Source organism: Vidua macroura, chromosome 21 (assembly GCF_024509145.1).
Source record: "Vidua macroura isolate BioBank_ID:100142 chromosome 21, ASM2450914v1, whole genome shotgun sequence".
NCBI classification, from domain to species: Eukaryota; Metazoa; Chordata; class Aves; order Passeriformes; family Viduidae; genus Vidua; species Vidua macroura.
The window spans coordinates 882,339-909,734 of NC_071591.1; the positions used below are offsets into that span (position 1 = coordinate 882,339).

The 27,396-nt window shown below is 46.1% G+C and overlaps 1 protein-coding gene across 7 annotated transcripts in view; it reads left to right on the top strand.

Annotated features, from left to right (window-relative positions):
* MAPKAP1 (MAPK associated protein 1) overlaps nt 1-27,396 on the top strand; it is an 83,377-nt gene that overhangs the window by 46,573 nt on the left and 9,408 nt on the right. For 5 of the 7 annotated variants that reach the window (XM_053996578.1, XM_053996576.1, XM_053996579.1 and 2 more), the window contains 3 exons: nt 14,715-14,822; nt 19,473-19,613; nt 24,077-24,214. In XM_053996578.1, the coding sequence (XP_053852553.1) occupies nt 14,715-14,822; nt 19,473-19,613; nt 24,077-24,214 (387 nt within the window). Of the gene's footprint in view, nt 1-14,714; nt 14,823-19,472; nt 19,614-19,863; nt 19,999-21,841; nt 21,972-24,076; nt 24,215-27,396 lie in introns of those variants that run through there. The other 2 variants (XM_053996580.1, XM_053996581.1) reach the window with 2 other exon arrangements.

Consider the following 27,396-nt stretch of genomic DNA (forward strand, 5'->3'; position numbering starts at 1 on the left):
GACCAGTTCATGGTAATTTGGGATGATGGGTAGAAGTACAGCAAGTCCAGCCCATGATAGAGTTTGTATATATACTTCTAATTTATGTAAGAAAATTATGCTTAGTGTGATTTTAAATAATTTCAAGGATTCATTGTTACATGTAGTGAAAAATTTACTTTCTGCAATGTTATCAAAATAGTGCTGTTATAGTTAAGGCATATGAACACTTAAAAAAGGAAAATGTACAGTGCTTGTATTTCTATTTTAAACAATGTTTTTCTGGGGGGTAGATGTACATCCACATATATGTTAGTGCATATATTTCAGAAGTATAAGGCTGAGAGATCTTTCCAGCAACAAGAAATAATTACTGAGAGAAATTGCACTGAGTCTTGTCACGCAACAAAGGAGCTTTAATATAAACCCATCTATATAGTGGGAAAGATAAGGATCTTGTCTTTGTAAATGAATGAAACCTCCTTATACACCCTCAGTTTTAACTATGGGAAAAGAAAATAAACCCTGTTCTCCTTAGAAAAAGTAGTTCAGTGCAGTTTTTAAATGCGTGTATAATCTGTCATGGATTTAATTAGCTATCTTCAGATGAGAGCTGAAGTTTTAATAAAAGTTAGAAGAGATAACACAGTGAAGGACACGGATGAGCTGTCTCAAGGCCATATTCCAAGGGAACGATAAGAGCTGTAAAAAATGGCAGAGAAGAGCAATTGAATGGAGCAATGAAAATCTGATTCTCGTAAAAAAAAAAAAAAAAAAAAAGCCGGGGGGGGGGGAGGAGGAGAGGAGCAGTGCTGGGGGTGGAGAGGAGCCCCGCCAGTCTGCAGCAATTTGGAGGGTGGCCAGGAGCCATCGCTCAGCCCGGGCTGCGGCGCCTCGGTCCAGATGTGCCAGCGGCACGTCCCGGCCCTTGCCAGCTGACTGCGCCGTGTGATAACCAGCTCTCTGGATGCCCATCACTGGCCGCAGAGATAGAATTAAATGATGATGATCTTCCCACAAGTTGGGAGAGGAAACAATGCATATAAATCTTGATTTCATCTCAGCGTGAGAAGTCTTTATCCATCATCACTCATAATGAACAAGTCGTTAGCGGCGATGAATGGTGTTGGGGTTTTTTCAAACACCTCTTTTGTTCACTTTTTGGGTGACTTTTATTTATTTCCTGGGGTCAGATTTCCCTTCCCTGAAGGGAGGTTGCTAAAGGATTCACTTAGCTCAGTCTTTAAACTGCTTCCCCCCTTCGTGTAACAGATGTTTTATTCTTTGTCCATTTGAAATTTGATTCTGCTTTGACTTTGTTATTTTTGCTCGGTAGTTTAGAAAAGGAATGGACCTGGCATTTCTTCCTTCAGCTCATACATTCACTTCTGCTGCCTTGGCCCTCCTGCTCAGAACCCTTTTCAGGAACAGGGTATATAGGGAGGTATCAGAAATTTGTGTTAACATTAACTTAGCTTATCCAAACCTTTCCTTATTCCCAATTACTTCCCTCTCCAAAAATGTGGATTATCAGGATTTAGGGGGGTGGGGGTGCTTAGGAAGGTCTTGCTGTTATCTTTAAAGCAGCAGTAATTGTGGCTGTGTGCACAGAGGGGGCCCTCTGGATCCAGACAGGCTGTGCCAGTCCCCATCTGCCACGGGCTGGCCGTGCTGTGAGGGCAGGGAGAGCTCAGGATGCCACCACAGTGGGCACAGAGAGACTGGAGCCAGAGTAAAAGGAAAGATTTTGGCATCAACCCCCAGATCCCTCATCATTGGAGAGGATGTGCCTCTCTCTGTCACTGGGAAATGCAGGGATAAATGGAATTGCAGATCAGAGCATTGCACAGCACAGGCCTGGGCCAGGGGGCTTCAGGTCATTATTAACCAGTGGATTAGGATGTCAAAGTTCTCAGTAAAAGATAAGACATAATTTAGGAGAAACATTTCTCCTCATTCAGCAATGTTTCCTTTAAAGCTGATTGGTCTGATTTTAAAAAAGGTGTTACTAAAAATAGGCTGAACGTGTTTATTTAAAGTTTTTGGAATTGTTTAATAACACAGAAATTCCCGTGAGTTTTTCTGCCTGTCTTCAATGGGCCTCCAGATCAGACTTTTCAGGACAGATGAATTTATTGCATTGCAGTTTATGCTGCTGTCAAGTACTGGTAGAAGCAGGTACTTTCTGATCTGTTTTCACCACTGACTTACAGGGCATTTTTCAGACTGGTCCTGAATTGGTGGGAAAATGCAAACCTGGATTTGGGTGAGGAAAATGTGAGGAATTCCTGTGGTACAGTTGGGAAGGGTTTGTTCAGCATGACTAGGGCTAAAACACTAGGCTAGTTTTCTCCAAATACTTTGTTCAGCCAGTAAAGATTATTTGTTGCAGCAAAATACTGATCAGTAGGAGACAGAGGTGGGCTACAGCCTTTTCTTTGTAGAAAGGGGCCTGAAAAAACAGAAGCAATATTCTGACTGTGCCTAGCTCTATTTAGATAAAATTATTGCAAACTGTTCAAACTATTTCACCTTCCTTGCAATTCTTTCTTAGGGTCTCAGGGCTTTTGACATATGAACTCTGACCATTGTAAAATAATAATATTTGAGTCAGCCAAGGGGAAGTGCAGGAGGTGAAATAAGTGGATGTGCTGTAGCTGAGAGAGCCGTGGCCCCGAGTCCTCTCCTAGAGGCCGTGGCTGTCCTGCAGCAGGACTGTGGCACCTGGGGACCTGTCCCACCACAGGCACCCACGGGGGGCTAATGGGAGCACTGGCTCCTCTCCTGCCACGTGCCCAAGTACCCAGCTGGGAGGAGTGCACAGGAATGGCTGCAAGTTAGGAAAGAGCCTGCAACAACCAGCCACTGCTGCATACTGGAGAAGATAAATCTGCAGAGGAAATCGTTGAGGCAGATGTTTAATTAGTTGGAGCCAGGCTGGATAAATCAGGATAGGAGCTGTCTATGCAGATATGCCGGTGTGCCTTCCCTTCCTCTGGGCTGGTGTCACTGGCTTTAAAAACAAACTGCTCTTTTTGCTGAGGAGAGAAGCAGCAGAAGGAGTCGTGCAGCCTCTCCCTTACTGTAATGGATTCCCCTGTGTACACTCATAAAATAGGAAATGTAATTGATGTTTTCTTATGGTAATGAAAACTAACGAAGTTGAATACTTTATCATCAATTTGTTTAACCTATTGCATGCTCAGCAGCGTGCATTGCACAGGCATATTTTATGGGAGGGCTGGAAATAAAACACTGCAGTTGTGGGATGAGCTTCTAGGGGAGACTGCTCTAATCCAGGACGGGCCACCTTGAGGGGGCTCAGGGGCATTGCTCATGCAAGAGGGTTTTCTGAAAATAGCTCAAATGGGAGGGAAAGAGCCCGAGGATGGGGTGATGCCCCAGGCACAGAGAGGGAGCTGGAAGCTCCATCAGTGCCACAGGGACCTGGCTGGGCACAGCACGGGCCTGGCACTGCTCAGGCACTGGGATAACAACCCTTGGAGAACCCTCGTGCCCAGAGGTAGTTTAAGGATTGTTTTGTGTAATCCTGCCATGCCTGGATCTCCTCTCTTTGAGCACTTCAGCAGCTGATGGTGTAAATATGAAATCTCTCTGCATTGTGGCAGATCTGCAGAAAAGAACTCACATGCTGGAGATTGGGAGCATAAGAACTTCCTGTTCTCCTTGAATTTATCGGTAAAAATGTCAGATACTGTGCTGTCTGGATTTTGAACAGCTCTAATAACCGAGTCCTGAAAAGCTGTTTTAGAAGGTGAGATTTGGGTGTTTTAGTAGTGGGGATAATTCTGCTCCCCAGAGATCAGTAACAGCCTTAACATTAACTTCTGGAGCAGGTAGCTGTTGGGCATGCTTGAAAATCCCACCCTCGGGCTTGGCAGAGGAAGTTTTGTAGGTCGTACAGATCATGTTGCAGAGCTGTAAAACACCATTACCCCTAGAACTTGATTTGCTTCACTGGGAAATGATTTTCCTGCTCAGTCAGTCTGGTGTGTGTTTCTGCTGGTCTTACTTTCACCAGTACTCATGTGTTACCCCATTAACATGTAAGAAATCTGGGTTGTGGTAGATGTGCACTTTAAATCCTGCTTTTTTAGGGAGGCTCAGTGGGAGCAAGGCAGGCACAGTTCTTCCAAGGTGGAAGGCACAGCCCATGCTCTGATCCCAGGGCTCAGCCAAGGCTGTGGCTGACAGCAGCCCACAGTGTGCACCAGGCAAGGAGATCTTATCAGGCTTTTTATATCTGCACCAAAGCCTGCACTCGATATTCCCCATAAAATATGTTTGCATGGATTACGATTTTAAGAACATAAGAAAGATGGTGACTTCATCCTTGATACTTCATGTATCTTGATGCCATAGTGATTCTCAAATTAAATATGTGCAGGAACTATATGTACACTTGGAAGTTATCTCCCTGCCTGTGAGCTGTCTCATTCCTGCTGCTCTTCAACAAACATTCCCTGGGACGCCAGTTGCCTTCTCCTCCAGAGCTCGGCTGAGTGGACTATAAATACTAATGTAAAGTAAATAACAATGCAGAGAGAATGTGTGCAGAGGCTTTGTTTTCAAACAAATTAAGCATCTATGTCAGTATATAAAAACCGAATGTTCTTAGAAGGAGATGAGAGACAAAACTAAACAACATAAAATGCTGAAATGTTGGAATAATCCTGCCTGTTCCTGGTCCGTGTCAGCCTCTCTTCATCTGAAATTTCTAGCGAACAGAGAAGTCTCCTCTGATTAATCTTGTCTGATTTCAAGTAGAAATTCTTAGCAGGGTGAACATGCTACTGATTATTATTTAATAGCTGCCTCCGACTGCAAACATCCCCTGACCAGAAAGGCTCAGTCCTTTTAAGAACAAAATGCTCTACAAGTTTAATTGTTATAAACAAAACCTTCTGCCAACATTGCACAGACGTGACCTGTATTTTCCGTAGGTTAGAGGGAGAGTTATTAGCTCAGTGTTCTGTGAGTTTGGAGAAAGATTAATACTTTTTCGATAAATGAAAACAGCTGCTTTGCAATAACATTCAAGTCCCTAACAGCTGTCAACCAGTGCTTTTTGCATTCTTTAAAATGTGTAAAGTGACCAAAAATAGTTTAAAATAATCTTCCTGGTCTGTTTAAGTGTATTATTTCACTGCCACAGGAAGCTGAATAATAAGAAAAGAGAAAGATTCAAGAAACAGGCGTAGGACTTAAAGATAAAAGCCTCCATATCATATTTTAGTCTCTACACCAGAATCAGAGGAATTACAGCTGCCAAGGCCAGGGAAAGGAGCCTCTTCCATCCCCTGGTACCTGGGAGCACAGTCTGTGACAGACCCAGGTTTTGTGGTGGCTGATTATTGCTGTGCTTTGGAATTGTTCACACAAAGTTCAGGTTAGCCTCAGAACATGGAGACTCTCAGATGAAGAGTTCTGCTTGGGGCTCATCTTTGTTCGAGGAGCAGCTGGGGAGGAGAAACTTGAGTTGTGTTTGAAAATTCCGTTTCTGACGTGTCAATGTCAGCACCACATTTAATGTCAAATTTCTTGACTTAAATGTTCTAAAGCAGCTGCTAGAGGAGCTGTGAGCCTTGCTGGGGTTTTCCCTCCTCATCCTACCTCGTTGGTGGGAGAGTAGGAGAAAAAATGTCTGTAAAGGGAGGTGTGTGTGTGTATTTTGATTGCACATATATGTATTTATTCATACATTTTAAAAAAGGAGAATTAAAAAGGTAAACTATGTAAAGCTGCAGCCCTGTGACAAAAGCACTTCTAACAGATGAACTACAATTAGAATAAACTGTCATTAAAGTTTGATACTGTCATGGAATGATGGTAACTGAGGAGTTTAAATTTAAAAGTAAATATGTTCGAGTAGGCGATGCATATGTTTGCTCTGACTCTTTCTGGGATGGAAGCCCCAGCATCTGTGACAGTGAAAAGCCAATTAATTTGTGTTTCCTTGTGTTCACACTCGTGCTCGTCTGCTTAATGGTAGTCGTGAGTGGCTCTGGCTCCGAGGGCTTTGTTTTGGATCATTAGAGCGGCCCTGCAGAGCCCGGTGCCCCTCAGGAGCGGCTCTACCTGGGAACACCTCAGCACTCCCTGCCCCTGTCAGCGGGGTCTGCCCTGCCCAGCCCCGCTGTCCCTGTGGGGCTGCGGCCGGGACGCAGCCCCGCTGTCCCCTCTCTGCTGTCCCTGCAGTGCTGTCCCCTCTCTGCTCTCCCCGGGCTGCTGTCCCCTCTCTGCTGTCCCCTCTCTGCTGTCCCTGCAGTGCTGTCCCCTCTCTGCTGTCCCCGGGCTGCTGTCCCCTCTGTGCTGTCCCTGCAGTGCTGTCCCCTCTCTGCTGTCCCTGCAGTGCTGTCCTCTCTGTGCTGTCCCTGCAGTGCTGTCCCCTCTCTGCTGTCCCTGCAGTGCTGTCCTCTCTGTGCTGTCCCCTCTCTGCTGTCCCCTCTCTGCTGTCCCCACGGTGCAGGGTCAGCAGCTGCTGGCTCCTGTGGGTCAGGGCTCTCTGCACCCTGCTCAGCACCGGGTGTGCACCAGGGTGCTCAGCATTCCCAGGGCTGTGCTGGCATTCTCAGGGCTGGGCTCAGCACCAGTGCCATCATTCCCAGGGCTGTGCCACCATTCCCAGGGCTGTGCCATCATTCCCAGAGCTGTGCCACCATTCCCAGGGCTGTGCCATCATTCCCAGGGCTGTGCCACCATTCCCAGGGCTGTGCCAGCATTCCCAGGGCTGTGCCACCATTCCCAGAGCTGTGCCACCATTCCCAGAGCTGTGCCAGCATTCCCAGGGCTGGGCTCAGCACCAGTGCCATCATTCCCAGGGCTGTGCTGGCATTCCCAGGGCTGTGCCACCATTCCCAGGGCTGTGCCATCGTTCCCAGGGCTGTGCCACCATTCCCAGGGCTGTGCCATCGTTCCCAGGGCTGTGCCAGCATTCCCAGGGCTGTGCCACCATTCCCAGGGCTGTGCCAGCATTCCCAGGGCTGGGCTTGGCTCCCCTGGCCGCTCGCAGCAGGGCTGATCCGGGCAGGGGCTGAGCTGCTCACTGCCCGTTTTTGTGGGGTGTTCCCCGCAGCAGGGGGTGAGCAGGGCGAGCCCCTGGGTGCACAGAGGGGCGATGGAGCTGCTGGGAATGATTTCCTGCTGCCCCAGCCCGGCTCAGCTCTGCAGCAGGATGATTTATCCCACACGCCCTTTGCCTCTGCCCAGCCCGCTGACGCTGAGCAGACCCAGCGGGGTCGGGGATGTCGGTGTGCGTGGAACAGCTCGCTGGGAATGCAGTTTGTGAATAGTTAGCCAGAACAGCAATGGCTAGTTAGCACTCTGCCTTGGGCTAGTGAGGGGCTGGGTATCAGCCCACAAGAATTTTTCATGCCCAGCCTCCGAAATGAAAGTGAAATATTGAACAGGGTCTATTTTGGTTCTGTTGGTATTGAATTCATGTTGCTACTGGTTCTTCTGGATCGGTAATAATGCTGTAATTTATGTGACATTTTAAAATGTGCAGCTCAGCCTTTGGGTGACTGAGATTTTTGTGTTTGCTTCACCCTCTGTGATGAGCAGAGGCTGTGCTGGTCCCTGGTACCTTCATGGGACCAGCTCCTCCCTGCTCTGTTCTCGTGAGCCCTCGAGTGCTCCGTGGTTGTGCTGCCCAAAACTGCAGAACAGCCACGGGTGTCTTCCTAGCCAGGAAAAGCACCTTTGTCACTTGGTAATCCAGGCAGTGGGCGAGCCCTGGCGCTGGTCAGTCAGGAGTGCCACCCGGGCTGGCCCCAGGACGCTCCCTTGGGGACAATTCCAGGCGCTGGCGGGGCCAGGCTGAGAGTGGGGCAGCTGCAGAGTTTAAAATAAAATCTCTGTATTGCATTTCTGCTGTAGGTGCTTTACATTATAGATCAAACGTGATGATTTTGTCTCAGCTTTTTTTAGAGCTACACATTGCTAATGCAAAAAGGTAGCAATTAAGTAAAACCCTTCTGTTGATGCTCTGCACAGCCCGGGTTTCTGCTGGCCGTGCTGCACATTTGCTGTTCCCCAGAAAAGCAATCCAGAAATGAAGTGTTTGTTTCTTTTTAAGGGGCTTTTGACTAAATTCTTTAATTTCACTGGCTGTCAAGGTAGTGTTAAGTAAAATAGGTTTGAACTGCTGTAGTTTTTGTGTACTGGACTAGATGTCAGAAACCTTTGCCATCACTGGAAATTCTGTCACTCTGGATTTACTATCTGTTTCCCACAGCTGAATTCCTGAGCAGTGTGATTTAACACCTTGGCTCTCCATCAACCAGGCCTGGCATTTATTTGAATGCATTACACCACTGGTTTCCATAAACTATTTTACAATTGTTTCATATAAATGACTGTTTATTTCTACAAAAACCATCTGTATTTCTGTGGAGAGCGGCAGATAACTGTGTGTAAAATTCGGTAATGTCACAACAGTGCAAGTTAAGGAAAAACAGATTGGGCTAAAAAAAAAACCTCTCATGCTTGTGCATAATGTTAAAAGTTTGTTTTCACTATTTAAATATCTTTATTTATTAACCAGTATTTGCATTTGTAATGATAAAATCTTTATTCCACTTCAGAGGTGTTGAGGGGCTTTGGGGATTTTTAGCGGATAAACAGATTTAAGACGTCCTCGCAGCAGCAGGATTGGAGATGTAAACATTCTGCTCTGCAGCCAGTTCCTCTCACACTGTTTACATATTTTCCGTTGTTTTATTGTCATTGCCAAGCACACAATGGAATCCTGCCCCTTCTGTCATGTTCTAAGAAAGCTCCCACAGAAGGAGGCCTGAGCCCTCTCCCTGTTCCCACTTCCTCTGCCCGGGATGGATCCTGCTCCTCCCTCTGCCCTTTTGCTTTCTGGTCCCCTGCTCGTCCCCTGGCCCGGGGCCATGTCCAGCATCCGTGGGGAGCCAGGGTTCCCCCAGGCCTCCCCAGGGGGACGAGGAGCTGCCTCGGTTTCCCTCCTCCCAGCCAGCACCCAAGGAGCCTCCACACTGAGCTATTTTAATTCCTCCATCTGCTGCCCATGTGGTGGCAGAGGGAGCACTGGAATCCAGCAGTCTTACACTTAGCACGACTGATACTTTCTGACAGACTATTTGAAATGATAGAAATACATAAATCTCCTCTTTTTTATGACCTTGTAATAGCTGCAACATATTTCCAGCAAATATTTTCTATAGCAATAATAAAAAAGCGATAACCAAAAAATAAATATAAATATAGTTTAAACTCAAGCGGAATCGCGTTTTCAAAGCCCAGGGATGGAGCAGCAAAGCAATAAATCACAAATCCTTGTGAAAGGAGGGACTTGAAATGGAAAGTCCCACAGACATCAGTGTTAAGTGTTTAGCAACAGGGGTTTTTGACTGCTCTGCTGCCTTCTGCCTGTGCTAAGTTCCCTTTTGCTTGTTCCCTCCTGCCCGGTATCTTTCACCGTGGCTGTTGGGCTGTGGCTGCCTAACTGCCCACATTTCTGATCTTTTCTTTCTTATTTTCTTTGTTATTTTTTTCATTTCCTTTGTTATTTCCTTTGCCCAGAGCAGCTGTGGCTGCCCCTGGATCCCTGGCAGTGTCCAAGGCCAGGCTGCTCAGGGCAGCCTGGGACAGGAGAAGGTGTCCCTGCCGTGGCAGGGGAAGGGACTAGATGAGGTTCCCTTCTGCCCTGAGCCGTTCTGTGATCCCGAGGTGCTTGCAAAGCCCTGTGAGCAGGCAGCAGGGGCTGAGCCGTGCTGGAGTCAGGGCTGGAGATGCTGCACCATTAACACCATGTTTAAGGTGTTGCTCACACCAGCTGCTCTCAGGTGTGGGAGGTGGCAGGGGTTGGTGGAAGGGGTTCAAGGACAGACAGGTTTGCCTGGGCTTTCTCACCAGGCAAACAGTGAAATTGTAACAGGAACCCCTAGCAAAGAGCAGGATTAATGGATGGCATGTGAGCAAATGCAGCACACAGGGGCATGGTTTTGGAGCAGGCTGTGCTCCAGCAGGCTGAGAGGGAGCCAGAGACCATCTGAAAGGGATGGTGGGTTTGCCATGGCATGCTTAGATTTCCAAAAAAGATTTGACAAAGGCTCATAAAGCAATTAAGCTGTCACAGGATGAGAAGGAGGATCCTCACATGGATTAATAATTGATTAAAAGACAGGAAACAAAGAATAGGAATAATGGCCCTTGGTGATTAGTAACTAGGTTACTGGTGGAGCTCCGGTGGAACTGGTGGAACCTGCATTGTTCGTTAATGTGGGGCATGGAAAGGATGTGAATGCTGATGTGACAAAATGTGCTGTTGATACAAAAGAGGTAAGAACAGTGCAAATAAAAGCTGTCTGTGAAGCACTGCAGAGGTATCCACAGTGCTGAGTGACAGGACAATAAAACGAGAGAGGGAATTCAGTGTCAATGGGTACAAAATAATATACATGGTGAAAAGCAACTGTAACTATATGTGTACAATGATGGGCTCTAATTACCTTCCATCAGTCAGGAAAAGTATCCAGCATCATCACGGGTAGTTCTCTGAACACTTCAGCTCCGTGTAGGAGCAGGCAGAAAGACAAATGGAACATCAGGAACTGAGTCCATAAATCCCAACGTACCCACATCCTAATTGCTGTATTTTGTCTCAAAAAAGAGAAGTGAAGAGATGCAGAAAGGGATGAATGTGGAAATGGATCAGGCACATGAAATGAGGAGCAGATGCTGAGGAGGGAAGGGCTCTTCTGGTGTGGAAAAGGCACAACTGGGTATGAGAGTGTCTGTGAAGTGTAGGTGGTGGGGAGAGTGAATTGGGAATATTGAGGTAGTTCAGAGACAGGAGCTGCTCACCCCAAACACTGGGGTAGCAATGGCTCATTGGAACAAGAGGAATACTTTTCCTCACACAGTGTAATAAATTCAGGATGTAAAAGTCATGGAATTGGGAAATTCAAAAGTGTTTTGGACAAATGCATGGAGTGTGAAGGGAACAGAAACAGCTGATATAGCACAGGTGGAACTGGGGTGTTGGTGAGGATTATGGGAGCTCTTGAAGCTGAAGAGAGGGATATACAGGCATAGGGATGTGTTTTGTTGCAGAGACTAAGGCTGTAAAATATGGCCTCAGTTTTCAACAGTTTGGGGTTTTTGTTGATACTGGTCTTTTTGTTTAGGTTTGACAACTCCACAAACATTAAATATTCTTTCTATAATCCTTATTTCACCCTAGTAACTAGTTTGGAGACAGAGAGGGGTTTAGTTGGGGTTTTGTTTAAAGCCTGGTTCCCTGTTGCAGTGTTAGTATTGTTTATTGTGCAGATTCACCCCTGACCGTGGCATTCTTCATTGCTATTGAAAGTTAATGGGGGAAAAATTGCATTCCAAACATTTGAACCCCTAGTAGCCATGGCTGAACTTAGTTGATCTCTGGTGATCGGTTCAATTTAGTTACGATTTTTAGCCATTAGGCTGGGGCTGAATGATGGTGATTTGGTTGAGGCCAAATGTCTGCAGAAAATTGGCTGTTTGATAAGAGCCCTGTTATCAGAGGGGGATACTTTCTCATTTACATTTAGATGAGTATTGATTATTTATTTACTCAGAGAAGTGAGATTCGTTCCCAATCTTATCTCTCTAGTCTCTGCTTGTCAGCAGAAAGAGAGAGAGAGCTCCTGACAACAGCCCAAGATAACAGCACTTTGTAGTGGAGATAAAAGTTGGAATGGGCCTTTTTCTAGTCTTGACTGAAAGGATAAGTTTTAAAAATTAGAACTGATGGGTCGTGCTTTCAAAAGCCCTTTCTGAAAGCTTTGCAGCTTAAATGGCAACAGAATTGGTTTGTTGGTATGCGGGGGCTGTTCCCTTCTGCAGGGGGGACCCTTAATTTGATTATAGGGTGGGATTCTTGCCAGGCACCTTTGTGTGCTCCTAGGGAAGTCGTGGGTCTTGGGGTCTGTTTCCTTGTTTTTAATTCCTGATGAGCTTTCCTGTCTCTAAAGGGTTGTCTTGAAATAGCCAAGTGGGTATGTGTGGACAGAATCCATGGTGAGAGTGGTTCAACAGGGATTCAGATGGAAGGGACCTGTGTGGTGGAGGATCACCCCCAGGAGGGGTGTGGAGCCCTGGGAGCTGCCAGCAGCAGGAAAGCTTGGCTTGGGACACTGGCCAGGACAGTCCGTGCCAGGATTTTAAAGGTTTATTTTACAACTGCATTGAACATTTGCATGAGATTACAGAAATCCATAAAATCCATCTTTGGTATTGCCACTTGAAAATTTGTTGAAATTCACAGAGCAGGATTCCATTAGGAGACCATTAAATTATCCAATATTCCTACTACAGTGACATCATTTGAACTTGTGAGAGAAGCCTGATAGTAAAACTCCTCCACAGACTCAGCCTAACGTTCTTCATCTGTTGGGAAGCAGAGGTCATGTAAATGTGGACAGATATTTAAAGCATAATTGAAGAGTAGATTCTCTCTGAAAATCCGTTTGCACTTTTTTATTAATTTCTCAGTATTTGCTTTTTTATTAATTTCCCAGTATTTTCTGGTTTTAAGGAGTTATCCATAAGGCAGGCTGACCTGGTTCCTGCTCTGGAGCTCTATTTCCCTGCTTTATTAGCAGAGTTAATAGAGGCTTGACACAAACTGGCTAAAACAATTTACCTGATCATGGAGTTCTCAAGCTGCTCCAGATAAAAATGACCCTGAGCCACTGCAGGCTGTGTTGAGGGGTGATCCCTGGTGGCTCTCCTCAGGGTTCAGCAGCGTGGGGACTCTTTCTGATGGGGGGCTGTTCTTTGGGGTGGATCCAGCTGGTGGAATCGGATCCTCACAGAGGGGCCACCAACCCTGCCTACATTTAACCCTTCCACCATGTCAGGGTTTGCCCCCATTGAGCAGGGCTTTGGGACTGGGTGCCAACAGCACAGATGTTCAGATCTGTGCCAGCAGTTCCCTTGGATGTAGCTTGGGAATCTCTGGAAGGTGCTTGGGGTGAACAGACAAAGCCATTGGGTTTTGCTGTCGCTGGTCCTGTTCTTAAACCCATGCCAGATTTTAAATCCAAATTGATTTACTGCTTTGAGATTTGTTTCAATTCAGTATATTTTGCTTCTGCCTAACAAGCAGGCCTCTGTTTATCAAATTTATTTTAAATTTCAATAGTTAATCACATTTCCAGTAGCTGGGAGAGGAGCAGTGTTGGTGCTGGGTCTGTTTGCCTCTCTTTGTGCTGCGTGGTTTGCACTGCAGCTGCTTTGGCACCTCCTCGTGCCACTGTGGGCTGTGCTGGGCAGGGTGGGAGCCTCCTGTGTCCTGCAGAAAGCCTGGCACTGCATCTGCTGAGTGGCACTGGGAGTAAGGAGAGTCCACAACGCTCCACCCAGGGAGGGAGCGCGCCCGGCCAAGCAGCGAGTGCCTCACGTGGCTGTGGGGAGATGGAATGAGAAGCTGTAATTGAAATTCTGCTGTAGTAAATTTAAAATTAATTGGCTAACAAATTCCATTCCTTAGGCATGCCATCTGAGGCTGAAAGACTTAATTTTTTTATATATTTTAAATATTTCATCATATATGCTCATAATTCAAAGTCAGCAAACAGTCAGAAATCTTTTAAGTAGTGGTGAAGAGGGAATAGATTTTGTTATTTCAGTTCTAGGTTTTTTGTTACTTTGAGACCTGGTTAAAGAGGCTTTGAATCACTTAAGATTTTTCAGCTATCTGTTCAGGTTATTTTACTGGATTGTGGAAAATTATTTATGGAAAATTATTGTTTATGGAGAATACACAGCTGAGAACTTTGTTCACTTCAGCTCTCGGGTGTGAGCAGGAGTGGAGCGAGGACAGGAGGGCTTTGGCCCCACCAGCTCCTGCCCTTGGCTTTTCTTCTTTGGGGTCCCACCTGGAACTTGGTGCACTTGGGTCTCCCCCGACCCTGCCAGGGCCTCTCCCAACCACTGTCAGGACAGCAGGGCTGGAGCTGGCTCATGGGGCTTCACCTGGAACTGGATCAGACTCTCCTGGTTTTGTTCCAGTTAAGGCATGTAGTTTAAGGATCCATTCAACTAGAAGATTTTTTTTAATGGCCTAGTTTTTAGAAAAACAATTTTTATACATTTTCTGTAGCTGTAAACCAGCTTTTAAAGTGGTATTGTCCTTACTTTGGGGATTTGGCTGGGGAAGAAAGAAGTTGGCACCTGAACCTTCAAGATCTACTGTTAAAATGTGAAAGTAATTCATTCAAAGCAGCAGCAGCATCTGTCCCTCAGTGTGATGCAGTCCATAAGGAAGGGCTGATTTCCTTCCCAGGTGCTTCCCAGTGCTCTGTGCAGGCAAGAGGGATGGGAGCAGCAGGGAGCAAACACTGGGGGCTTCTTCACTCAGGAAAGATGCCCTGAAAATGCCCCCAGGGCGTACAGCGAGGTCTGAGGGGTGCTTCCCACTCCAGGCAGGGGCTTGGTGCAGCCTCACCTGGGGCAGGGACAACGTGGGAGTGTTGGACAGGGGTTTGGCAGGTCAGGGGACAGCTGGGGACAGCGGGAATGTCTTGTTTCCTTCCACACCATCCTCCAGCCTCTGACAGGGCCCTTCCTTTGGCAAAGGGCTCTGAGACATCAACACCCACCTGCTGTGCTCCTGGGCTGCGAGTAACCTCGTGCTAGTTGAATGTGCTAAGCCATCACTTTGTTAGAAAACAGATGATTTTACAAGTTACTTTATGTTTCAGGTCCTCAGTATCGGCTGGAGAAGCAGAGTGAACCTAATGTCCCAGTAGATTTAGACTGTACCTTGGAGAGCCAGAGCACTTTGGAATTCTGCCTTGTCCGGGAGAACAGTATGTTTCCCCTTTTCACTTTTGCTCTTGTAAACTGCTTAAACTCACATAAGTTATGTATTTTGGAACACAAGCTGTACTGTCTGGGCAAGTACATTTTGACGAGACTCTCTGTCCCGAGGCACTTCTCCGTGGTGCCAAAACAATATTCCAGAGGGAAATGATGGATTTCATACCTTTAGTAAATAGTCTGCATCCTGTTTATCACTTCATGATTAATCTTTTGCTGTTAAACTGCTCTGTAAAGTTATGACCAACCCTGAAAAACACGAAATATGAACCTGTCTGTGCTGCAGACATTGCTCAGTGAGTCGAGGGGTTGGTCTGCAGGGTGTTGTGCCGTGTCAGTGTGGCTGTCAGAGGCACTGGGGTTTTCTAATACAATTTAAAGAAATTAGCCATGCAGAAATAACTACAGCAGTTTGATGATTTTTGAAGTGCCAGACAAATAATCATCTCTCCAGCTCTGCTCAAATATTTTTATTCTATTACTGTTTTAATGATCCTAATATTTATTTCCTGATTTATTTCTTTACTTGAAACAATATGAAACTTTAAAAAAAGACATTTAACATTGATTTGTGTTTGTTCCCCATGGCATTTTGATCCATTCTTCATTCTTTACAACAGCCACGCTATCAGGTTTGGTGTTCTTTCATTCCATTCTGTGTAAAAATGTTGATTGTACTGATGAGTAAAACCAGTCTCAGTCCTGCCCTCAGCCAAGAGCACTGCACACAGCCATAGTAAGAGCCTGCTTCAAGTAGTGGAAGAATTTGCTCCTTCTGTGCAAAGGTTAAACCTTCCAATTGGTGCTTTTTGGCCACAGCAACCTCATCTTATCCCAGAATGGCAGCAGAGCATCCCCAAAGCCCCCCTGGCTGCAGCAGTGAGCACAAGTGAGAGACATCAGCACGAGCTCCCAGTGCTGCCTTGGCTGGGACTGACACTCCCAGCCTTGGCTGCTGCTCTCTGTATGGTGGGACTTGCTCCCAAAACATTCCTGGTGCTCCCAGTTCATTTCTGCATAAAATGGTTCTGAGAAATTGTAGGAGAGACCTTGGCAAGAGGGAGCAGGGGGGCTGTGCTGAGGAAATGGAGCAATTCTGACCTCCCTAATCGAGTTGTGCTCTTCCACAAGCCAGAATTCCCCGACGTCTGCATCCCACCTATTACTTTTGTATTGATTTTTAATCTATAAAATGATGCTCACTAGTCATACTTCCATGGGTTTTGCTTGTGATTTAAAATAACATTTTTTTTTAAACCCAGGCTCCATAATTAAAAGAATACAGTAGGTACTGCATTTTTAATGTATTTTCATCATCTGTGGAGGAATCCAGGCTGTGGCCTGTAGCTGTATCTCCTGCAGGTCTTTGCTCTCGTGAGTCACTGGGTTCAGGTTGCATCATTACTGCAAGAGCAAATCTGTTGGAAGTTTGTAAGAGGTGTAGCAGGAGGCAATCAGTCTGCTGTGCTCCAGGAGAGCCTCAGGAGCCTTGGCTCAGAAGAAGTGTCAGTCAGAGTGTGGAGGGGACTCTTTTCCCTCCTGCTGAAGTCCTTGTGCTGCACTGCTCCCCTTCCCTCCCAGGCCAGGGGACACCAAAGTGAGCCCTGCTCCTGCACAGAGCCCTGGAGAGGTGTGGGATGGATCCCTGAGGCTGCTGGCTCCAAATTCCCTGAGCTGGGGAGCGCTCCTGCCCTGGCCCAGCAGTTGATGGTGCCCATCCAAGAGCACGATCTGCTGGGATGGGGGTCCCCAGGCAGGGTGACCCTGCCCTGTCCCTGCTCAGAGCTGGCTGTTGGCCCTGCACAGAGGGGCTCCAGGACAGTGCAGTTTGTGAGACCACTCACAATCCCTGCCTTGTGCAGGGCCTGGCTCCCCCCTGCACAGTCAGAAAATGGATTTTGGGGTGCTTAGGAGCTGTCTTTTGGCATGGAAATATTGACAGTTTTGCACTATTAATAAAATAATGGCTTGACAATCCTATCAGCAAACTGAAACGTTCACTTTGTGCATTCTGTCTTGATTTGAAATACTTTTAGCTTTGATATGCCAGTCAGAAAAAAAACTGTTGTAACAGCTATTACTTGTAAATGTGCTCTTCATAGTCTCATAGTCATTTATAAATATATATATGGATGATGCCAAGCATCTCCTGGGAGCAGAGCAGCCACATTCCTTTGGGCAAAGAGAAAGTTTATATTTCAGGGTATTAAATGAAACAAAAACTTTCCATTATTAAGAAATATGTATGGAGAAATCCCCTTTCCAGGCAGCATTTACTAATAGCATTCAAGCTAATAAACTGCTTCCAGTGTGCAGAACTTTTAACTTGCACAAAGATTTATCTTTAAACTGAAAGCTGCACTTTGTAATGTGAAATGCCTTTATGTGTGGTAGGAAGCCGTTCATGGCTAATTTAGTTTTATTCTTGCCATCTTACTTCTGGAAAGTTCCTCTTTCTCATTTTATCATTAGATAGTAATTAGCATTCAAGGGAAATTGGTCTTAATATATTAAAATTGGTTTAGTGCCTTTAGACCTATAGCAAAGCCAATGTCTTATTGGAAAATGTAATTGGGGACTCTGTGTATGTAATTAATTGTATTGCAATTAAGAACTTTCATTAAGCAATATTCTAGTACATTAAAGTAATAAGGGACATTTTTGCAGTGCAGTTAACTTTGTGTTTTGTTGTTTTATCGAGGAAATACAGGTTCACTTCTCTCCAAGAGGCTGCATGTGACATTTCAGAGCTGTGGTGTTTCTGTGGTGCCATTTTTGTCTGTGCTCGGTGCTGGCAGGGGTCCCTGTCACAGGAGGCTCCAGGTTTAGCTGGGTCCCCGTAGGAGGAGGCTGCTGGTTTGGCTCTGCCTCTCTTCCAGCTCATGGAGCTGCTGTTCTTTTTCCATTGCTGTTGGAAAATCCGGGTTTTCAGTGAGGGCCCGAGTGACCGACCTCGCTGTGTTCCACAGGGACTCAGGTCTGTGCCGGGGGCTCTGTGGGCAGCCCGGGGTCAGTTCTGCCATGTCACGGCTCCTGTGCCAGCACAGGGTGCCATTGTGACCACACAGAGAGGGGACAGGGTTGTGGGGACACCCCACTGGTCCCCAGCCTGAGGAGGGACCCGGCTGGCTCGGCAGCAGGGCAGCAGTGCCATCGCCACCCTCCTGCCTCACTGCCAGGCACTGCCACACCACAGCCTCTCCAGATGCTTTTAAGTGCACCAAAAAGTTCGACATATCTCAGTGTATCTTTGGAGTAGTGCAGCATGAGGGTTTGACATGATACATTATGATAATCCATAGTATAGAGACATTAACACAGGGGTCTGTGACAAAATGCATTGTAATGTCTCGGAAGGAGCCATTACAATTTATCTTGTCATTCTGGAGCATGGAGTGGATGCAGTGTTAAGATGGCTCTGCATAAATTCACATGGAGACTGTTTAATTTGATTTTTGGAATCCTTTCAAGTCGAATGGCACAGCCCAATTTGTAGGTTAACCCTTCGGAGTCCCCCTTCCCCAAAGGAGGGCCTGTGGTGTGTGAGAGGGGCAGCACTGGGAAAGCTGTGGTGAAATTCTGTGACCTGGGAATCTCCTGCTTTAGGCTCCCCATGTGGTTTTGGACTCATTTAACAGCAGATGCTCACAGTGGTGTCGTGTTGAGGCTGCTCCAACAGTACAAGTCTCGAGCAAAATTAACACTGAAAAATCTGACAAGTTGGTACCTGCTTTCCTGAAGCTTTAAGATCTGTACTAAAACTCCATCATCTCATCTTCCCGTTATTAAAATTTCAGCAAAATATAAAGTTTTCATTAATCTCCTGCAGCAAATTTAGTTCTCTGAACTGGCAGTTGGTTCAGCTTTTAGGACTACATTAGCCAGGATATTAAACAAAACGTGTCATTCCTCAGGATCTCCTGTAAGAAGCTAAATCAGTTTTCAAACATATTTATGCCACTTTATCTACCAGCATCTGAATGATCATTTCGAGCTGAGGTGCTTTATTAGCAGCTGGCATCGAAATTGCTCTGTGCAATTATATATCACATTATAGTAATGTTGAAATTGGTGTTAATCCAACGTCATAAAATGTAAAAAAATCTTTAAAGTGCGTTATATTTTTTCAGTAATTGGCATTTTGGCTTAATGAGTTGTTGCCTTTTATAAAGGCAGTACCTGCAGTGGTAATGAGAATACTAATCAGTAAATAAAGTGCAGCTTCACGCCAGCGTGCCCGAGGTGCTGCTGGCACACGGGGGGTCTGTGCTGGCGTCGAGGGGGGCTCCTCTGGGGACAGACACCTCTGGGCCCACCTCTGGGTGGACTTGTGGGCAGCTCTGGCCTCCATCCTGGGTGGCAGGCGGCGGGTGGCCAGCAGGGTCCCCCAGCTCATGCCCTGGGGTAGCCCCGGTCCAGGGCTGCCTGTGCCACCGGCTGTCAGGTGAGGCCACAGGTGTGTCTGTGTGTCTGTCAGCGTGGCCTCAGAGCCCTGGTGGCTGGCCTGGGGTGGAGGGTGGCCTTTCCTGGCCCCAGAGCCGCGGAGCTGAGTGCTCGGAGTCCCCGTGGCCGTGCCCCCGCGCCGGCCGGGCGCGCCCCGAGCCAGAGCTCCCCTTCAGGGACAGGGCCTTGTCTTGCAGGTTCGAGAGGAGAAGAGGTCTCGGAGGAGGATCCCCAGATCGATATTGCCACGGTCCAGGACATGCTCAGCAGCCACCACTACAAGTCCTTCAAAGTCAGCATGATCCACCGGCTGCGGTTCACCACGGACGTGCAGTTAGGTAAATCCACAGGCAGAGCAGCTCAGAGCTCTGCCTGCCAGCTGCCTGGCCACCTCTGGCCACTCTGAAGCAATCATTATCACCTTGGTCCATTTTCTCATGGAGCATTTGACAGTGTTGCTGGCGTTTCAGCAGTTAAAAATATTGCTTTCCCTTGAAAATACGTCAGTATTTTTATTATCCCCAATCAGTTGCACATGTTGCCTCTGAACGAAGGCCATTATTTAATGACCTCGTCTCTTTTTTTCAGTCTAGGCTTCCTAATGGAAAGCTTCTTGCCAACTGTTTTGTTATTTTTAAATGAGGCTTTGCAAAATTGGGAGTTATTGGGTTTTTCCTTTTCTGAGACTGAAAGATTTTTAACGACCTAGTGGAAATTTGAGGTGGAACAAAATAAATGAGCATTCTCTAAAGGTTTTATATTGTCCTTATTGGCTTGCTGAATGCTTTTGAAAACCTGAAGGCCAAGGGCTGACAGAATCCTGAAATATAAAAGGCCCATTACTGTTTTAAAATGATTGAATGGCTTTTTATCTTTGTGTTTAAATTGTGAAAATTTGATTAATGATGCATTGGTAGATGACCTGTGACATTCCTGCAAATACTTCCATAAAGAAATGATTCAGCAGTAAGATATTAAGTGCCATAATGTTTACAAAACACATTTATTCTGTAGAATTCAGAACTGTTAAACTATACCGACCCCTGTATTATTGTCACTACAGTCTCTTCATTCTTCCATCCTGAAGCACAAGTGAGAGTACGTGTGTGTAAAATTCTCACAGAAGAGGCTTTTTGGGTTCATTTTGAGCTGTCTAGTTGAGGCAGGATTTATCTGCTGGTGCTGGAGCAGGGCAGTGCTGGGCATGTTCGCTGCCTTGAGCAAACTCTCAGGGTGTGATAGTTTGCTTCCAGTGAAGTTTGACTCACTGTATCTGGGAAGTGTCAGAAATGAGAGCTTGAAAAGGTCATGACAGATCACTAAAGATAAATGGTTAAGGGAGAAGAGCTGTTAAATGAAACAAATGGCTTAACTTGTGCAGCAGTGGAGGAGCTGACCCTGCCCAGTGCTGTAAGGACCATAAAATTTCCCTTTTATAACAATCTGTGAACTTGTGTGATTTTGATGGCAGTGCACTGACAATGGGGTTTTATAATCTAATTTTTTTTTTCAAATCAAAAAACCCCCAGCAGGGTGTTCAAACCTTGGGCAAATGTAGAAAATCAAAATCTTTCTATAAAGTCTGAGTAAGTTGCTGGGCTTCCTCCTGAATTTTTAAAAGATATTAGAAGATCAAGATTGGCAAAACAAGGACTGAGGGGCTGTTTGGGTTTGGGCTGATGAGTGTTACATGTTACCTCTGAGTGGCAGACTGCTTCTTCCTCCCTGAAATGGAAAAAAGAGGGGCTAATTTTTTGTCTTCAGTCGTGGTGGCTGGTCTGGGGGCTGTTCTCCAGCAGTTTGATGATGGCCCGTTGCAAAGACTTTTCTTTGCAGCTTTTTTGTGCCATCAGTTCTGTGTAGCAGCCTTAGCAGGGCAAGTGTTTCTCGAGGACCCCAAAAATCCGCTGTCATCCCTTTGCTCCTTGTTGGCAGATCAATGGTGTCAGTGGCTGTGCAGGAGTGGATTGCACTTTTTGAAATGTTTTAGCTGTTTTGAGGCCTGATCATTGAATTTGAGACAAGGTTTATGAAAAACATGGGAGTAAATTTGATTTTCTGTCCATTGTGCAGTACGTACACTACTATCTGTGGTAAAAGGTGATATGTGGATGGCCATGGGAGGAGAGCCCAGCTCTGAGTGATGGGGTTATTGCATTTAAGGTGGCAGTTTAAGGTCTGGGGTTTGTGTTTCAGCCCATATCACAGGGTAATGCACACAGAGCAGCACTCTCAGCAGTTTTACAAAGGCTCTATCATGTTGTGGAGGAATAAGACACATTCACTTGTGTATTACATTAGCACAACTAACAGGAGCATATTGGCTGGGAGAACAACTGCTGGCCAGTATTTCAGAAAGGGGAGGGGGCAATGGCAGACCCCAACAAAGGGAGCAAGAACAGAACACTGCTACTGGACTCATACATTGATGACATTCCTTTTGACAAAATGAATGAATTAAAAAAATAGTAGAAGGAGCATTTTTACTTGGGTTTTGAGTATGAGTGATTTGTGCTGCGAGACAGAGACTGCAGAAGCCACAGACACAATACTGTTTTGATTTTAGGTTTCAACACATCCAGATTGTGAGAACAATAACACAAAAACGACAACATTCTTTGTCAATGTACTCTCTGGATGTGGGTGAGCTTCAGCCAGCGATGTCGAGATACAGAAATAATGGATGAAGTATACAGCAACAATTTGCAGATAAAAATAATAGAAGTTAAAGTGTATTTTACATGATAAAAAAAAGATGAAAGAGGAGGAAGTCTGTTCCATCTGAGATGGTTACAAAATGGTGAAGTAGCCTCTGCTGAGAAGATTGATGCAATGGGGAGTGACCTTGGCTTGGAGCAGGAGCTGGTGATGTATGTATGAGCATCTCGCTGCTAAATGGACCCAGATTTGTAGCACTAATATACATGGAAGCCCAGAACCAAACTCAGGATGGCAATAAATCAACAGCCACTTTGGGTGTCATTTCTGGTTTATATTCCACTATTGTTCTATCACTTTAATTCATGTCACTATCATCTGTTCATCTGGAACAGTTTTATATAATTTTCCAGTGGAGTTACCTGACAAATCCTATCAAATTAACAAGGTGCATTAACAGTATTGACTGACTGTGAATTCTGAAGTTGCAGGACCAAACAGTGACATTTTTTGGGGATATTTATAGGGGTGATGCTCTTAGAGGAAGGGATAGGGAACAGCCCTCACACACCAAGAATTTGCACCTTTATTTTTAGAACTTCCCCTGACTTTTTTTTAGTGAGAAAATGAGACTTTGTATCATCAACTTCCATATTTTCCTTGAATTCCAGCAAATACCATTTGGAATAATGAACCATTACGGTGAAATACCAACACTGATTTTACATAATCTGTCCAAAATTAAATCACAAACCAAAATGGGCTCCAGATACAGCCTCAGCCTACTCAAATTAGTGAGTTCCAGAAGCCTGGGTGTTAATTGGACTCTTGATACAATGCTTAATTGCAATGTGATCTCTCTGATGTGAGGTGTGTTTAATGCATTGTTGGGTTAGTGGGGTGCTCCCATAACCCACAGGGCTGGCCTGGTCTCAGGCCAGGGGCTGCAGCCAGAGCCCCCCCAGGCTCCTGCCTGTCAGAACCCTCAGGAGGGAGAACGTTTTCTGCTATTTTTCCAGAGATGCAAGAGTTAAATGATATTTAAATACTTTTTTTCCTCTATTGCTTCCTTTTGTTGATGTCTCATGAGCTTCACCCTGTAACTCATGCCTGAAGACACACCATTGTTTTTGAGGCTCTGCACACCTAGATGTAAAAAGCTGCCTGGGAAGTTTGCTCAGCTCTGTTCAGTTCCTGAACTGGTTCCAGCAGGATCCTCCTTGCCCTCTGCACTGGTGTGGCCCCACCTTGATCATTGTGTGCAGTTCTGGGCACCACAACGTAAAAAAAGAGACAAAGCCATTGGGGAGCATCCAAAGGAGGCCACGAGGGTGGGGAGGGGTCTGGAGGGGAAGCCTCACGAGGAGCAGATGAGGGTGCTTTGTTTGGAGGAGGCTGAGGTCACACCTGGCTGTGGGCTTTAGCATCCCCTCGAGGGGAACAGAGGGGCAGGGGCCAGTCTCTGCTCTCCTGACCGTGACAGGACTCAGGGACGTGGCTGGAGCTGAGTCAGGGCACGTTTAGGTTGGACATCAGGAAAAGGATTTTCACCCAGAACAGGGCTGGGCTCTGGAACAGGCTTCCCTTTAAAGTGGTCACAGCATCAGCCCTTTCAAGAGGCATTTGGACAGTGCTCTCAGGCCCAGGGTGGGATTGTTGGGGTGCCCTGTGCAGGGCCAGCATTGGACTCAGTGATCCTGATGGGTCCCTTCCAACTCAGCACATTCTGAACCTCTGGTTCTGTTATTCTATGATTGCATGTCTGCTGTACAGCAGATGGAGTGGGGTGGGTGGTGATAGTGTCTGTTACACAGAGCAGTGGTGACTGCAAAACCAGCACTATCTCCTATAAATCTCACAGCTCGTGTAGCTACTGCTTCCAGAAGAGCTCTGTATGCTTTTAGAAGAATCTTTTCTGTGATATTTCTTTCTTTTGGTATGCTTATGCAGGAGAATAAAATGCAGATTATCAATGCAGTTTGATAACCATTTGCTTCTGGTTTCAAAAGCTCCCGTGCTTTCAGAAAGCCCAGAAGGGCAATATACCTTCAGCCCATTTAAGATTTATAAAGTGTGTCAAACGGCTGATATGAAATCGGTTAAACAGATCACTCTTGTGGCTCTCTATTCTTTCTCATCTCAGGTATTTCTGGAGACAAGGTAGAGATAGACCCTGTTACTAATCAGAAGGCCAGCACTAAGTTTTGGATTAAGCAGAAACCCATTTCAATCGATTCTGAACTCCTCTGTGCCTGTGACCTTGCGGAAGAAAAAAGCCCAAGTGAGTAGTCCTTTTTATTTATGTTCTCTCTTCTCTGCCTCCCTGGATGTGCTCCATGTCCAAAGAATTATTGCTACCATGTCCTTTTCTTTCTCTAGGTGTGTTTTTTTCATTACAGGATGTTTTTAATCTGACTGGGTTCTGTTATAGAGAACACAGCATAAACAGACACACATTTTACGAGTGTCCTTTGACGCTGCTCTCAGCTAATGGCATCACTCAGTGTTTCTTGCCCACTGTGACACCGAGGGAACACTGGCTCTGCCCAGCTGTCTCCAGCCCTGCAGCGCAGCCAGCAAATCCATGTTTCAACATAATTGCAATTTTTTGTCACTTTTTAACTTCCAGACTGGTTTTAAATGTCTTTGGTGCAACTGAAGATCTGGGGCATACAGTAAGTGTCAGCTCAGTTGGGATTTGCCCCAGCCATGGCTGCAGGGTCACTGGGACTGAAGGTGCCACTCTGGGCATTCTGTTCTGTGCTGGTGACTGGGCCAGGACAGCAGTGACAGCCAGGTCTGGGGACAGGCTGGACATCCCAGCTCAGTCATTGCCCAGAGGTCAGAGCTGCCTTGGAGTGCAGCTCCAAAAGCAAGGGCTTCTGCTTGTTGTGTCAGTAGAGGAACGAGAGTCTCTGTCTGGAAAAGTTGTTTTAAAAAGCACAGGATGGGCCCTGGGAGAATTGGGCAATGGCTCCCAGTGGGGCCAAAATGGAACTGTCTACTTTCAAAAAGTGACTGCAGTTCAAAAGCTCAGATGGATTTTATTGCACTTGTGCCTCTGCAGGGTAGTGAGATGCTGGTATTAAGTACTTATCTGCAAGGTGACAGAGGGAGAATTATGTGATACATATTTACAGAGGTAATGATCTGTTGAATTCTCTTGGAAGAGTAAATTTATGGCTGCCACAGATTTTATCAGCAATTATTGAACTATATCCTTCTCCCCTTCATTACCCCTTCCTACTCCATGTTCTTGGTTTAGTCATTGTCTTCCTTTTCTGTCTCTCCATCAAGATTTCATGGTCCTTGGGTAGGCACAATCCCAAGGAGAAGCTTCCCCAGTGACCTGGCAGTCTGAAGCACGTGAGGATTTTGTGTACAGTGCAAGGGCCAGTTTGTGCTGGTAAATCCTGTCACGCCTCTGCTTTGTATCCACATTTCACTGCAAATGCAAACATCGAGGGGATAAAACAGTGCCCACAAAACCAGGCTGTATTTGAAGAGTCCAATGGAAACCTGAGGTTTCCACTGCTGTCAACACACCAGGGCACAGTCCCTGGACACCTCGGACCTCGTCCTGCCAGGATGGGGCTCTCCAGCCCCAGAGGCAGCACCTGCTGCTGTGGGGAATTATCTTTGTACCCAAATCCTGCCAAGCCAGGAGTTTCAATCCCCAAATAGAGCCTGGGTGCAGGAGGGCAGTACCTGCACATGGGGACCATTGAGTGAAGAATCACAGGGGCTTTGGAGAGGACACTGACAGGTGGCAACCATGACAGTACTGAGGGGCTTATTTGCTCATTTTTGTGTGAACATCTTAAACTTATCCTACTAAGTAATGGTTCAGCACAGTTCCAAAAGGAGAAAATACTTCCTTCTGAAACTGCTGACCTTTTCCCAACTCACTAAAGATGTTCCAAAAGTCATTATTTTAGGCCAGCAGAAAAGACTTTTAGTGTGACATCTCAGAATGATGCATTTTGGGGAGCTGAACAGCAGATCAGTATCTCTTGAATTTTAAATGGAAAAAAGTTATTTTAGTAGCATAAAGGAATGAAACTCACTGTATTTCACAAGTTTTGTCTGTGATTTTTATCAGCACGGTGATGTATGTTTGTAGCAGAGTTTACATCAAAAATTATTCCCGGATCTTTCTTGAATGAATTATTGCAAAGAGAGGCTGAGTACAGATAAGGTCTTTGAGTTCTGCAATATATTTTGTTTTTGTGTTTTTATCTCTTGTAACACAAACCTGCTCCATCTCCTTTTTCAGAAGTGCTCGTGCTTGTCCCGTTGCGCTGGGCTCTGGGTTTGGGGCTGCCTTCCCTCCCCAGGCACCTCAGAGGGGTTAGAACCAGCTGGGCTGGGCTCTGCTGGGCTGAGCTGAGCTCTGCTCTGCTGGGCTGGGCTCTTGTGGCTCCGAAGAGGTGAAGGGTTTGGACCAGCCTCCTACTTTTTAGTAAGGGCAAGGGGCGTTGGGAACGGAGGTTGAGTGCTGGGACCAGCATGAGGCTGCAGTGAGAGTCTCGTGCACGTGTTCTTTGCTTCCCTCTGCTCTGGGTCCTGCAGAGAAGCTTTGGTGGCACCTGGGTGTGTGTGAAAGGGCTCAGCAGCTCCAGAGCTGACGTGGTGGGAATATTGATGGACGGCTCGGAAACGTTTTGGACAGGCTGAGTTTTCCTGTGCTGAGAGTTCACAGAACTCAGAGCTGCCTTCAGTGAGAGCAGAAAATGAAAACAGAAAGCTCTGGCATCTCATTTGCCATTAGTGGGTGGACTGTAGGCAGGGATGGCTGATGATTTTTGTTTGCCCTTGTAGTAGCCCTGGGTCAGAATTTGAAGTTTTATTTGTAAATTAAATCAGACTCCCTGGATTTAGACTGAGGGGAGAGTTAATGGCCCTGCTGGCTTGCTTCGATGCCATTAGAACCTGACAACACTGGGCACGAACATCTTCTTTAAATCAGGTTCAGCCTGATTATCACGAGAGATTCTGAATGTTTTGAGTCTTGAAAGGAAGCATCCTATCATGGAGAAATAAGATTTAAGCCTTAATAAAGTAGTTGTCATTTTTATAGCTGAAAAGAGCTTTGTATCTCAATTAAGTGTACATAATATAAAGTCTTAAGGAAGCAACATAATACGTTTAATACAATTATATCCCTTTGCAATAGTGTAATTTAAAGGAAATCTGATTCTGGTAATGTCTCCTACATTACTTGGACAGGGGAGAAACTTCAGTGTCACTGCCCACTGCCGTGTGCAGTGCTCTGTGGCCCGAGTGGCTGTGATGGATGGCCAGGGCTGCCGGGCACGGCCGAGCTGGGCAGGGAGTGCAGAGCCCGGGCAGCCCCCTGTGCCACCACACCTGATCTGAACCTGCCCAGGGCTCTCCCAGGCAGCTGTGCTCTACACGAGCTGCAGGAATTGGATTTATTTGATAATTTACTTGAAACACTGA